Source organism: Oryzias latipes, chromosome 19 (genome assembly GCF_002234675.1).
Source record: "Oryzias latipes chromosome 19, ASM223467v1".
Classification (NCBI taxonomy): Eukaryota; Metazoa; Chordata; class Actinopteri; order Beloniformes; family Adrianichthyidae; genus Oryzias; species Oryzias latipes.
In genome coordinates, this window is record NC_019877.2 from 24,404,122 (window position 1) to 24,417,566 (window position 13,445).

The 13,445-nt window shown below is 40.8% G+C and overlaps 1 protein-coding gene across 2 annotated transcripts in view; it reads right to left on the reverse strand.

Annotated features, from left to right (window-relative positions):
- vps8 (VPS8, CORVET complex subunit) overlaps window positions 1-13,445 on the reverse strand; it is a 35,420-nt gene that overhangs the window by 14,261 nt on the left and 7,714 nt on the right. For both annotated transcript variants that reach the window (XR_002872108.1, XM_023949464.1), the window contains exons 10-28: window positions 13,219-13,372; window positions 12,590-12,649; window positions 10,310-10,417; window positions 10,065-10,145; window positions 9,027-9,197; window positions 8,836-8,910; window positions 8,576-8,611; window positions 8,376-8,466; window positions 7,927-7,973; window positions 7,758-7,847; window positions 7,332-7,378; window positions 6,401-6,623; window positions 4,746-4,835; window positions 4,475-4,526; window positions 4,306-4,348; window positions 4,127-4,199; window positions 3,523-3,642; window positions 2,680-2,751; window positions 258-377 (exon numbers count right to left, since the gene is read on the reverse strand). Coding sequence is in view for 1 of the 2 variants with exons in the window: in XM_023949464.1 (XP_023805232.1) it covers window positions 258-377; window positions 2,680-2,751; window positions 3,523-3,642; window positions 4,127-4,199; window positions 4,306-4,348; window positions 4,475-4,526; window positions 4,746-4,835; window positions 6,401-6,623; window positions 7,332-7,378; window positions 7,758-7,847; window positions 7,927-7,973; window positions 8,376-8,466; window positions 8,576-8,611; window positions 8,836-8,910; window positions 9,027-9,197; window positions 10,065-10,145; window positions 10,310-10,417; window positions 12,590-12,649; window positions 13,219-13,372 (1,753 nt within the window). In the remaining variant the exon portion in view is untranslated. The remainder of the gene's footprint in view (window positions 1-257; window positions 378-2,679; window positions 2,752-3,522; window positions 3,643-4,126; window positions 4,200-4,305; window positions 4,349-4,474; window positions 4,527-4,745; window positions 4,836-6,400; window positions 6,624-7,331; window positions 7,379-7,757; window positions 7,848-7,926; window positions 7,974-8,375; window positions 8,467-8,575; window positions 8,612-8,835; window positions 8,911-9,026; window positions 9,198-10,064; window positions 10,146-10,309; window positions 10,418-12,589; window positions 12,650-13,218; window positions 13,373-13,445) is intronic.

The following is a 13,445-nucleotide window of genomic DNA, read 5'->3' on the forward strand; positions in this document are numbered from 1 at the left end:
ACCTGTGCTCAGGTGAGTGTTTATGTTCTTCTAAAATGGATGGTGGCATGTGAAAAGAAGGAAGGAGAGTCCTTGACCCTTGACTGTTAAAGATTTGGTGTTTTGGGTTTGGTGATGAAACTGTCATGAAATGAGGGGAATACGTTTCCATGAAATAACCCAAATTAAGGCTAAAGTCCACCCTGGATTAAACGTGGAATTGCCCTGAAGAGCAAATATCCCTCTTGAACGCACAGATGGGATCTCGGCCGCCGTACCTGATCAAAGAGCTTCCTGTTGACGAAGAGTGTGTTGTCCGGCTTGACCAGCTGACGCGCCAAAAAGGTGAAGAGCCCGCCCACTTGGGACGGAGTGAAGTCTTGGTTGTCCACCATCACCTTGAAGATCAAAAGGACTAAACGTGTAAATAATGTCATGTGATCTTAACACAGACTTCTGAATTCTTTAGAAAACGCCAGTTAAGGTTGAAGTGACTAATTAGTTTCAAACAAGGACTGTGTTATTGTGCATCTTATTGAGCATATGAGTGTTGATTTTACTGATGATTGGTTGTCTCTACTCCATCAGCAAATGAAGTTCCTACCGGAAAAATGATTTGATTTGATTGATCCTGAAGCCCATCTATGCCCATAGAAAGAGGATCACTGCAGTGGAATGACAGACGTCTGGTTGACTGATGGCTGTCTGTCAGGATTTCTAGCTCTGACATTACGTTGGTTTGTGAAGTTCAATATTTGCCTTGAACGGCATCACTTGTTTCACTTTGTAATTGATTTATTGATTTATTTCAAGCATTGTAGTCAAAGCAATAATAAAAAAAAAAAAAAATTTACACATTTATCAAACTCATTACAGAAATGATGAAATGCATAGATTAAGAAGACAGAAAACAAAACAAAAATGTCACTTAAATCACATTTGCTTAATTAAATACAGTGATCAGTAACTGAAGTATAAGTAGAGTTTGATTTATTGCTTGAAAAGGAGTGGGAAGAAGCAAGCTTATGTAATCCCACCCTTACTGAGTTCATTCATTTGATAGTTTTACAGTGTTTTAAATCCGGTTCTGATCAGATAGATTCTCTTCAAGTAACAAAATCCACTGCCTAGAAATGATTGAACTTCAGAAAACATTCATTCATGATTTCAGTAAACAGTAACGATACCGATATGTAATAATAATTGATTATCATTAGAACACATGATAAGAATAAACCAGAAATTATTGCTACACATTGCAGATCAAGTAAATAAAATCAATAGCTTATTGATTGTAATTTAAACATTTCAGTAATCATTATTGCACATTACAATGTAACACTCATTGGTTGTAATTAAAAGAGCTTTGATTATTTCACCACAATCAAGTTCACACATGGATTTGGAATTATTCCAACACCTGTTGATCCTTAAATCTTCTTATCTTCATATCCTGAAATAAGAGTTTCTTTATACATTTTCTTGAATATTTGAATATTTGAACATTGTTTGAGCTCATTACTTAAACTGTTCCAAAGTTTAGTGCCACACCGACACACAGAAACCTTTCTTTGTGGTTCTGATCAATTTGATCTTGAAGTTCCTACATCCCCTCAGTCTGTAGCCTCCTTCATTTTCTAAGAACTGTTTTTGGATGTTGGATGGTAACAATTTCCAGCTGGCTCTGTACAAAAGTTGCGCAGTGTAAAAATCAACAAGGTCATACAGTTTTAAAAGTCTTGATTGATAAAATAGATTGTTCGTATGATCAAGATATCCGGCTTTATGTACAATTCTGACGGCTCGTTTTTGAAGTAGGAAGAGAGGATGTAGTGAGCTCTTGTAATTATTCCCCCAAAGTTCTATACAGTAGGTGAAATATGGTAATATTAAAGAACAGTACAATAAATATCTACTGTTTTATCCTAATATATGTTTAGATTTATTTACGATTGAAATACTTTTTGAGACTTTAGTTTGTATGTGTCTGATGTGTGGCTTCCAACTTAGTTTGTCATCGATAAAAACCCCTAAGAATTTGATTTCTGTAACACTTTCAATTAAGACATTATTTATTACAATTGAGAGCTCTTTATTTGTGTTGTAGTTTCCAAAAAACATCACTTTGGTTTTATTTAGGTTCAAAGACAATTTGTTGTAATCCATCCATAGTTTTATATTATTTAACTCTGTGTTCACCACCTTTATAAGTTCCCTTTGATTGTCTGTAGAATAGAATATATTTGTGTCATCAGCAAATAATATGAGTTTCATAAGCTTTGAAACATTGAATATATCATTTATGTAAATATTGAATAGCAGCGGGCCCAGAATTGATCCTTGTGGGACACCACAACTAATCTCTTTGGTTTCTGATGTAATCTCTTCATAACTGAAAAAATGTGCTTTTCCCATCTGTGTTTGCATCTTTCCTGCGTGTTGATCTTGAAGGCATCAACTTTTTAGTCTCCAAAGCATCAATTGTTGACCACAGATTGAATTTGATCTTTTATACCCCAAAGGTTTCTGCAGAACTTGTTTTGTAGCTGATTTTTTCCCCTCTTGACTATCTTTAAACACCCAGATGAAAAAAACGGTTCATTTATGCTGATATTGATACCAATAAAGTATGAATGGTGTTTATTGAAATAACCGAGGGCGATAAATGACTCCTTGAAAAGCTTTGATCATTCACTATACCTGCAGTAAGATGTCTACTATCCTCTGCTGGTACTCCAGAGCCTGTTTGTCATTCTTGAAGTCTTCAAATGTCTGCAGTGAAGAAAAAGAAAACAAAACAACGAAACAGAAGAGCCTTTCAGATTTAAATAAAAAAGGGAAAAAATACAAAATCTGCAATGTTTGGGGGTCTCTGAATGTTTAACACCTCATCATATGGTGGTGGTGGTGTGTGAAATAGGACACATGTGGATCCAGAAATGTCTTAAATGTTCCATCAAGAGCCGTAAGACTTTAGATCAGAGCTCTGCAACCTTTGTCTAAAGAGCCATTTTTTAAAAGCTTTCCTCTTTTTTACTTTACCCCTTATAAGAACAGAAGTGCATTTGTAGGCGTATTTTGAAATAAATTAACTGTAAACTGTAGGCCTATTTAAGTCCTTCCTATATCTGTGTTCAAGTAAAAAACAAAAACGTTTTCGTGGCCAAAGGGAGCCGCCACAGTGAGAGTGAAGAGCTGCAGGTTGGCGACCCCTGATCTAGATTTAGGACTTGTGAACCAAAATCACTTGTTTTGCATTTATTTTGGCTCCAGACGATATCTGTTGGGCCTAAAAATAAAAGCCTTCTGTGCGATAAATGTACATTAATGATTCAGAAACACAAACTGCCCAATGCTGTGTCTCCACAGGCTGCTCAGAAGTAGTTAAATGACAGTTTATGTCGAGTAACGAAACGTTTTAACTGCTAAACTTGACTTGGACTTGCAAAGAGAGACTTGTGAGCATTTCTGTCACTCAGTTAGTTAGGTGTGTGAGGATCTTTGTGTTGTTCTACGCACAACGAAACATCACAACAAACCCACCATGGAAAGTACGTTGAGAAATTCCCGAGTGTCAAAGTGGAGGAGCGTCCGGATAAAAGGGAAAACGTCCTCCTCCTCCGACGAGTCATTAGAATGAAGGCGGATCAGAAAATCAAACACCTGAAACCCAAAAAAAGAAGAAAAGCCTGGATAGTAAAGGAAGATCTGAGCTTTAGCTGCAGAAAAAATCTCCCTCAGCTGCAATTCTGCTGTTTAGTTTCATGTCTAGAATTTAACACTTTTAAACCCCATGAGTTTTATTTAACCCAAAAAGTTTTTAACTAAATGAGCTCATTTCAAATAAAATTCTAGCAAACGGTCTCTGAATCTTTGAGACGAGACCAATAAATGGCTAAAATAAAAAAACCTGAAAGGATTTCAGTGGAAAAGCCATAAACAAATCCTGAAGTTTCAGCAAATAACACGGACAGAGACTCTCCAGAGTCTGAACAAACATGACGCTATATTTTAGGAATATTTTTCTATCATATCAAACTGCAGTCTTTGGAAATGACCATCGTCTTTGTGGCCTCCGACCTGTGACATCAGCACCACCTGACGGTTGACAACATCCTGTTTCAGAGTCATCAAAGCTTCCACACACCTGGTTTTTGACCTGAACCACGAGGTCAGCAGGAATGTCTCCAAGTGGATATGCTCTTCCTGCAAGACAGCAGCTACACACACACACACACACACACACACACACACCCTTTAATGCCTCAGCAGACAAACATAACTGCATTTAAAACCGATAATCCTGACAGAAGTAATGAAACTCACCTGATGTAGACGAGCAGCTTGTTCCCCATCACCACGTCTTCATCTGAAGGAAAGGAAAAGATGGAGAATTGTCAATAAATATTTAAAAAATAACGGATAAAAATCCATGTAAACGCAGTGTGTGTGGGTGTGTGTGTGTGTGTGTGGGGGGGGGGGGGTCCAGCTTCACCTGTCAGGCTCCTCCCTCCCTTCACTGCAGGACCAATAGCTGTAAAAAGTTTCTAAAAAGCAGAAAAAGCAGATGAGACTTCACTTCTTCTCATGACCACTAGGGGGCAACACAGTCAAGCCCCTCTCCATTCACTCTAGATAAAGTCTGCAGATGGGTAAAAAATAAAAAAACGTTCTTTTTCTTTTTTGATGTTAAGATGTTGTCATGACGACCGCACTGGGGTTAATCTTTTGGGAACACCTGAGCTCCAGGTGGATGTGAGGCTCACCTCCATTGGAGTGATGAAGTCGTTCATTCCACGGTTGTAGATGTAGATCACGGCATCGTAGAGACGGTTCGTCCAGCAGACTTGGACCACCTTCACAAAGACACACAGGATCTTTGGTTAGACATCCACACACTCCTCCTCCTCCTCCTCCCCAGGGCTCCAGGTCTGATCCTCAGCCTCTTCACCTGACAGAAGCTGCTTTAAGACTTCCCAGAGGAACATCAGGACTCACCATCAAGATGCAGCTTTATCATCCTTTCAGAGGGGAGGAACTGGTAAATGCAAGTCAGCAAAAGCCGCCTCATTATTTAAAGCTGCAACGGCCTCCACCACCGACAAATGGAAGAACCAGACAAGTTCAGACCCATGGAGGTCAAAGTTTATATGTGCAGATTTATACAAAAATGAAGAACTGAATCCTAATCTAGGAGCAGAAAGACGTTTGTTCTGTCACGTCGAGCTGAGAGGGCAAAACTAGATCTTTGATTGCCACAGCTGGTTCCAGATGCATCAACAAAGACAAACCGTTGGTCAAAAACATGAGAACTCAGACGTCCAAAGTGAGTTCTGCTTCTGCTTGGGCAGAAGAATTCCTCGTGTGAAAGAACAACGTTCTTGCAGAGCATCATCCTTCCTGATTGTTGTATAGATTTTATTACTAAACACAGATTTTAAAATAATTGGTTTAGTGTCATCCTGTGTTTCTATTGGTCGTTACCGCTGGTTATGTTCTTCTGAGTAGTTTCTTCTTCTTCTCAAAATCTGTTTTATTTCTTTAATACCATCAACCTGCCAGGAGACTGCAGATGGAAATTACCCCATGGCTAAAATTTGGATATTTATATCTGATTTTAAATATTCATTAATATTCAATGTTTCTTCCTTAAACATTTTATTCATGGCCCATAATATCTTCAGTCACTCTTAGACATCAGTCATCCTATGTTCATTAAAACTGAGTTGAAATAGAACTTTAAACGGATTTCAAATTATTTGCTTTTCAACAGGAAAAACTTTAATCATCTCACTCCAACTCTGCTTTTCAAACCTTTTTGTAGATTTCTTTAAAAAAGGCAGTTGAATGAATATTGAATAAAGATTTTGTTTAAAGGGATGACTGATTCTTTTTGCCCAATAATTCATGGCATTATTTAGAAGCGCCTACATCACGTAAAATCAACTTTTATAATAATGATTATTTCTCACATTCACGCATTTCTGAGTAAACCCTGCGATCCAGCCCCTCCCAGTCCACAAAAACGAGCGGTTCCTCACATTGTGACATCACAAAGTGAAGAACCGCCCCTTCCAGGACGAGTCTCCGCTGCAATATTGACTACATTATAATATTGGCTATGTCTGACTTCCCACCCTAACCCTACATAGTGCACTATATGGAGCATTCTCCATGTTCTAGTGCTGTCCGAATCTACAATTCCAAAATCCAGAGCCCTAGACTTGGCTAACTTTAGGATGTTTTAATAATTTTTATATAGAGCATTTCATTAAAGGTCTTTCTCTGCTGGTTGAGTTTAGTTTGCACATGTATTCTTTCTGCTTTCTTCTGCCGTTTTGTGACAAGCTCCTTCAGTCATAATGCATCTTTGCAGAAACGGTTACCAACAGGCATGAAGTGCACTGATGCGTTCACACACCTGCTGAATGTCCAGGCTGGTCACATCCAGGTGGACGATGCATCTCTCCAGGCTGTCCATCATCCCGTTGTTATGGTAATGGGAGAGGAGGTCCTTTATGACGGGAGTGGGGAGGTGATCGAGGCGGGAACTGACGATGTAGGACTCCAGCGACTCTAGAAAGACGGCTTTAGCCAGCGAGCTCGCTGCCACGCGTGGGTACAGCTCGTCAAACAGCAGGTCCCTGCACACAAACACCTGAAGATGATGATACCGAAGCTTCATCACCCCTTCATCCTGGAGTGAGGCTTCACGGAAAACACCTTCTGTCCAGGGTCAGGACAAAGCCGTGACTGTAGAGGAGAACTGGACCGAGCCGCTGTGACGTTAACGGTTTACTTCCAGCTCCAACCAAAGGAAGTCCATTCAGTCGCCTGTTTTTGTTTCACTTTGCAATAGGGACGCTGCCACGCTGGAACCAGCCGACATCAGCAAGCAGTGATGAGTCGGAGTCGGTCTGAGTCACCGTTTCTATGGCAACCGCTCTCACCAATCAGGAGTTTGAAGCCCACACCCCGACACCTGAAAGCGGGCTACACACATCTGTCAATCAAACGTAAAGAACATTGGATGTGGGGGCTAGAAGGCTTTTATCGAGGCATCTGATTGGTCCGTTTGTAACTTGAATAACTTTAGAACTACAGAAAAATGTGAAAACAGAGGATTATCAAGAACGTGTTAAACAAAAGGTATCAGAGCAAGAACGGGTATTCTGACAAACAGAATGAAAGAGGGATAGCTGATTATTTTGACTTATGGAGCCAGCTGGGAGGAGGGGGGTCACTCAGTCCAGTTCTCCTATACAGTCAGTGGAAAAACCACAGAAGACTCTACCAGGTTTGAACCCTCAACCCAATAGCACTAACAGATTGCAGTACACTTGTGTACTCACAGCCTGCGCAGCAGCAGAGAGTACTCCAGCAGCACTGGAACAACCTCCTGAAAAAACACAGAAAGTTCACTTTAAGACTTTTCAAAGCTTAATTCTTAAACCAGCCACTGAGAGGAGCTGTAATCCTGAGTATTATTAGACTATTAGAATGCTCAGTCTGAGAGCAGATCCAATCTATTTACCTGTCAGCTTATTCAATAATAACAGAGCGAGTTAAGTCCAAAAATTCCTTCAGTTCAGGTTGATCAGCGTCACTTTCCGAGAAAACACTGGTCTGGAAATGGAAATTTGAAACGAGATTCCAATCCTTTTATGAGTTTGCCAGTGATGCTCAGGTCTAATCCCCATAATCTGGAAGGCATTTGTTTCCACAGATCCAACCCTAGTGGCTCATCAGCTTGTATTTCTGAATTCTGCTTGAAGTACCTGGAAGTTCTGCTCGCCGGTTTGGCTCTTTCCTTGTTCTGGGTGCTTTTTCAGGGCATGCTCTGCAAACTGAAGCAGCAGCTCCACCATCTGTGCAGAACAAGGCAAAGGACTTTCAGCTTCCAGACATCTTCATTCACAGAAGCCTGACACACTTCCGCCCTCTTACTTTGTCGCTGACCACGGCCTTCCGCTTGGCTGCATCTCCATGCAGGCCTTGAAGAAAGAAACGTCACAATCATGATGTCGTCCTGCCAAACACCCCACCTAGAAGCTCACCAGGAATTCTCTGTGGTCACATGATGTACTTTAAATGCACACCTATGACTTTATCCTGATACTAAGAAATAACCTCTTCTGGGGGCAGTATTTTAATGTCCACTACAGTACTGTTCATATAAGGTATAGTATAGTATATAGAAAGTATAGTACCGTCATTTTAATCATGAGTGAGTTTCAAAAGTCAGTTAGTTAAAAAAATGAATGAAACTAAACTGAATGTGTTGTAATTAAAGGACCTGATGTTGAGATTCATCTAAACTCTCAACAGACTTTACTTGACTCCTGTTTTTCTTTTATTATCTAAAGGGGGGTCTGCTGCAGGAGCCGTCGACCCACCGACCATGGCCTTAGCGGTGCCTTCGTGGAATGACCACGCCAGACTCAGCGCCTCCACAAAATGCTCCTGCTTCAACATGAGGTCGATGCACTGGAAAAGGAGAAGCATCAGCTCGTTAGGAACCCTCTAATGATGAGTGGAACCACAAGTGACAGCGATTGTGTGATGTCAGCGTCTGTCAGTCGCGTTTCCTTCATACCTCGTTCCAGTTCCTCAGAGCCATGATGTGAGCAGACTGCAAAGCAGAACAAGAGCAGAACAGTCAAATCATGCATCGTGTAGATTATCATGTCCATTATTTTTTTCTTAGAACCATCTGTTTTGAATTTGGTACAAAAAGCTGTGGTCGTCCCTTTGGTTCACCTTCTTCTCTAAAGAAACTCAATTCAAGAAAAAGGATTTCTGTTCCAAATGGTTTCAGTGTGATGCAGCAACAGGTCTAAACAAATGAAACCTCACCTTGGTGCCCAAACACAGGATCTGCCCTGCATAGCTTGAAACAGACTGGTAGCAGGCCTTCTCCCCCACCAGAGCCTGAGACACAGACCCAGAGAGCTTCAGTGAAAAGCATTATGGGTATGTAGATTCCCCCACGTCTGTCACATTTCCAACATTGATATCGCATCAGGACACTTGAGTTTTTGCCTCACCAGAGCTTGGGAGACATTCCCTCCGGTGGCCAACGACTTGAAATGCCGGCTGTTGTAGACCAGCTGCACCTGCTCCAGGTCCAGGGTCTCCAGGACCTCCTGGGTGGGTCTGTCTACAACATGGAGCTTCTCCTGGCTGTCCACCAGAACCAGCGTGCGACTGTTGATCCACTGCAGACACACAAGGCCAGTGATAAAACAGGACACCCAGAACGCCTCACCTGAATAATTCTCAAACAAAAAGAAAACTACAGTTCAACAAGTGCTAGAAGAGCGTCTTACAGCCGTAACTAAAATAAACTAGCTAAACAAACTGCAGAGAAGCAGAAATGAGCTTGAAAAACGATTTAAATGCAGTTAACGGACCTAAAGGCTTCATAAGATCAACAAAAACTAACGGAATGAGAGATTTGGCTGAAGAATTGTGAACTAAGCCAGTTTTTGGGCTACATGCTAAACTTCTAGAAATAAGTAAAGTAAAGCGTTCTAAAAAATGCTAATGAAGGAGATAATTAGCTAAAAAAATTAATTGAACACTAACATTACCTAAACTAAGCTGATATAAAGGGCAAATGCTAAAGTAGCTGAACAAATTACAGGAGTGAGTTTAGAAAACTGCAGAAATGCCAAAATAAGGCACCAAATCCTTGATTAGCTGTAAAAAATGATTATGCACTAGCTTTATCTGAATAATTATGAAGAACGCTAATATTGTTGATCCCTTCAGAGGACAAAATCAGCTCTCACTGATTCACACATGTGGTTAGGCAGATTTTTTCGCCAGATGCCCCTCCAGACACACCCCTGCCTTTGATCCGGGCTCAGGGAGACCCGGACCCCTGGTGGCTACGTAGGGGACAGCACTAAGGGCCAAAAACAGACTGAAGGAAAGCAGGAATTTGCTTCAAAACTGTAAAAATGCTAACAATTGTCTCCAACGAAAATGTATTTAGCTCTAGCATTAGCTGAATAACTGTGAAGACAGCTAATAAGAAGCTGATGCTACATTTGTTGAACTGACCTTTAACGGTTACTCACATTTAGGCTTATGATATCACAACTCAGGTGCAGCTGTCGCTGTTTTATTACATGGATGGTGCCCATCTCTTCCTTCTTTACCTGAGAGAAAAGAAAAAGCTTCCTTTGAGTACAGTAAAGAACATTTTGTGGTATCATCTTATTAGCGGAGATGCATCTGTAGCTTTTAGAGAGGAAAATCATAAACAATAAAGCTCCTGTAGTTGGTCAAACGTTTTTTAGATGATTTGAGATGAGTGGAGTACCAGGAGGAAATGGACGGTGTCTCCTTTACAGAAAGCCAGGATCGGGTTGACCATCTTCTGGACGGAAACAAAGTGCCAGGCCAGCTGGGGAACACTGGATGGATCCGACTGAGGACACGAGACAACAAGGGTGAGACTGAAACGGCTGCCATGTGCAGACGGTAAAGCACACCGACCAGGGTATCGAGTAGGAACTTTCTGCTCAGAAAAGATCCATCCTCAGTTAAAGAAGAAACATTTTAAGGGTCAAACTGAAAACCTGATAACATCGCACATTAAGTCAGTGTCAGGTTGAAGCTAAAAAGGACATTTCTACACATTTAGGCTGAACGGAATCTGCTCTTGATTCAATAGCTTCCTTTAAAAAGCAACACAATTTGCTAATCAAAGGCATTTTAGCCACAAGACAACAGACTCTTTCACAAAGCTTGGTTGTTGTACCTTCAGTGCTTATACTCCTGTAAAAAACATCACTTTCTATGTACCAGTAAAAAATAAAGAAATTCACCAAATGTCACATTTCTGGACAAAGAACAACCTCCTTGGTGTGAATATGTTGGCAGGAGCAGGATTCTGGCAGCCACTGGTGATCCACAGGGTACTGTTCTTGTCCCCCTTTTATTTCTAGCTCTAAACCAGATCCCTGCGCTCTATCAAATGCTTACATGTTGAGCTCTTCCAGTCTTTTACGTTAGATAAAAGGCTAGCGTCTTCTTTACCTCTGTCTCTCAAACAAACCTCTCTGCTTGGTTACGTTAACATAAACTTTAAAATGTCTTTATATTAAATTGTCCCTTTAACCATGAAAACGGACTGATTAACAAACCTTCCGTTAGTAAACCCATCTTGAACTGCCGTAACACTGTTTCATAGGTAAATTCTATCAAATCTCTCTTGTACTGGCAAGAACCGACCATCGTTAGGTCAAAGGCCGTGTCACACAGCCACTCCGTACACTGGGGCATTCTCCACGTATGAAGTTTCAGTCGTTCCTGATACATGCGTGATATTCGTCATTCATTTGGGTTTCTTGCATTCGTCGTTTGTCCATCTAGGGTTTTGGCCGCCAGGTCTTGACGTGAATTTGGTTTTCAGCTGTTCAAAGCTTTTTGTCGGTTGAGAATTACGCAGTTTGAGTATTTTATAAATAGTTCATGTGCAAATATTACATGAATCATACTCAATTGTGTGTGATTTATGCAAGACGCATATGCAAATGTTGTCTAACAGAGATTTAAAGCACGTACCATCGATGTATAACTTTTATTTTCTGTATACGGCACATGTCACATTAAAATTACGTAATTGATGCATGAATCACTAATTGCATATAAACGGTGCAATAATTACACACGGTTCATGCACAATTGGCGTATTGTGTTCACCCCTGCAGAGGTCTATACCGAGTAGAGGTCTCTCAGGTTTCGCGGGGCAGTGTCTGGACGCCCCGGGTCCTCCTCATGGATCTCCCCCTGCTGAGACAGAGGACCCCGGCGGGCTGCCTTGGCTGCCACCTATAAGCATTGAGTTAGAACTGGTGGGGATCGGGGAAATCCAACTGTTGAATTAATAATAATAATAATTAATTTTATTTATATGGCGCATTTCTAGACACCCAAGGTCGCCTTACAGATAGAGAACAATAAACAATTAAAACCAAGCATTGCGAGGGCCCGCGGCGGGAGCTGACCATGGTGCTGAATGAGATTTCTGCCGAGTGCTCTGAATGTCAAAATGAAGAAATACAATGAAGCCCCCAGATTCAGGTGTTCTCTGCGTGGTTTATTTGTACTTCTTCTGTGGTTTTAATGTGGTTCATTCTGGTTACATGTGTGAAAATGTCACGTAAAGACCAACACCTCTCCCACTTTTTCCACATATGTTAACGTATGGCTGTGTGACGCTGCCATTTCTGAAGCTACAGAGCTAACATTCCTTCCTTTAAGGATCAAGCTTTCAGTTCTGATCAGCTCGTTTTGATTTGGTTATGAATAGCACCTAACTAGTAACTATGGTAACCTCCAAAAAAAGAAAAATAATATGGAAAATACTTTGATGAATTTATAAAGTCCTCCATTAAAAACTCACTGAAAGTGAGTGAAGTACAAGAACTCTGAAGGAATAATTGATGAATAGATTTTATCTTTTTCTAAGTAAACATTGATTTTTTATCTGTATTTTTTTAAACCCAGTCCTAAAATAAATACAGAAATATATGAGCAAGAATCAGTAACTTTCTTTGTAATAAAACAAAAAGAGGAAAAGAAAGCCAAAGACTACCTTGCTGTAAGGAAAAGTCATCCAAACGTTGAGTGTGGGCTTCAGTCCAATCACCAGAATCTGGGTGAAAGAGTCAAGCAGCAAAACTGTCAAGTCTCAAAGTGACGAGTGTAACACAAAGGAGGAAGGTTTTAGAGACTGAACTGTTGCTTAACTCTGTATCCTTACTTTGGACACACACACACACACACACACACACACACACACACACACACACACACACAGAGGTGGTTGAACCCTTTGGTTCTACTTGGATTTCTGCATGAAATTGTTATAAAATATGTTCTGATCTCTTCATCTTAAGTCACACCACCAGATAAACATGAAATATTATTTATATATATATTATTTATATATATTATTAAAGAAAATGTGTAAACATTCAAAGTGCAGGATGGAAAAAATATGTGAACCCTTGGATTTAATATAATAATGTAAAATCCGTACGACCCACCCCAACCCTCACGTGTCTTTCAGGTGATCACTGAGACTTGATTCATGCCCATAGGAAAAAATGGGTATGAACCTTTATCGCTCTACAGCCTCATCGATCTTGATATTTTGTACATTTTTCGCCCATATCCACCAGGAATGTCGGTGGTGACTAAGGCATTAGGTGTCCTTGGTACCTTGGTGAGCGAGGCCATCGCCAGCAGAGAGTACTGTGTGATGGGATGTTCCCTGTAATCTGGAGGAGAGCGCAGAGGTTCAATGCAGCACACCTCTCCTTTAGAGCCACTGAAGAGGCATCTGGAGTCGCACGAGCGCATCCCCATCAGACGCCTGAAACCGTGACAAACAAGCAGACCGTGGGAAGCTGAACCACAGCAACAGATGGGGAAGTAAGGGCTGCAGG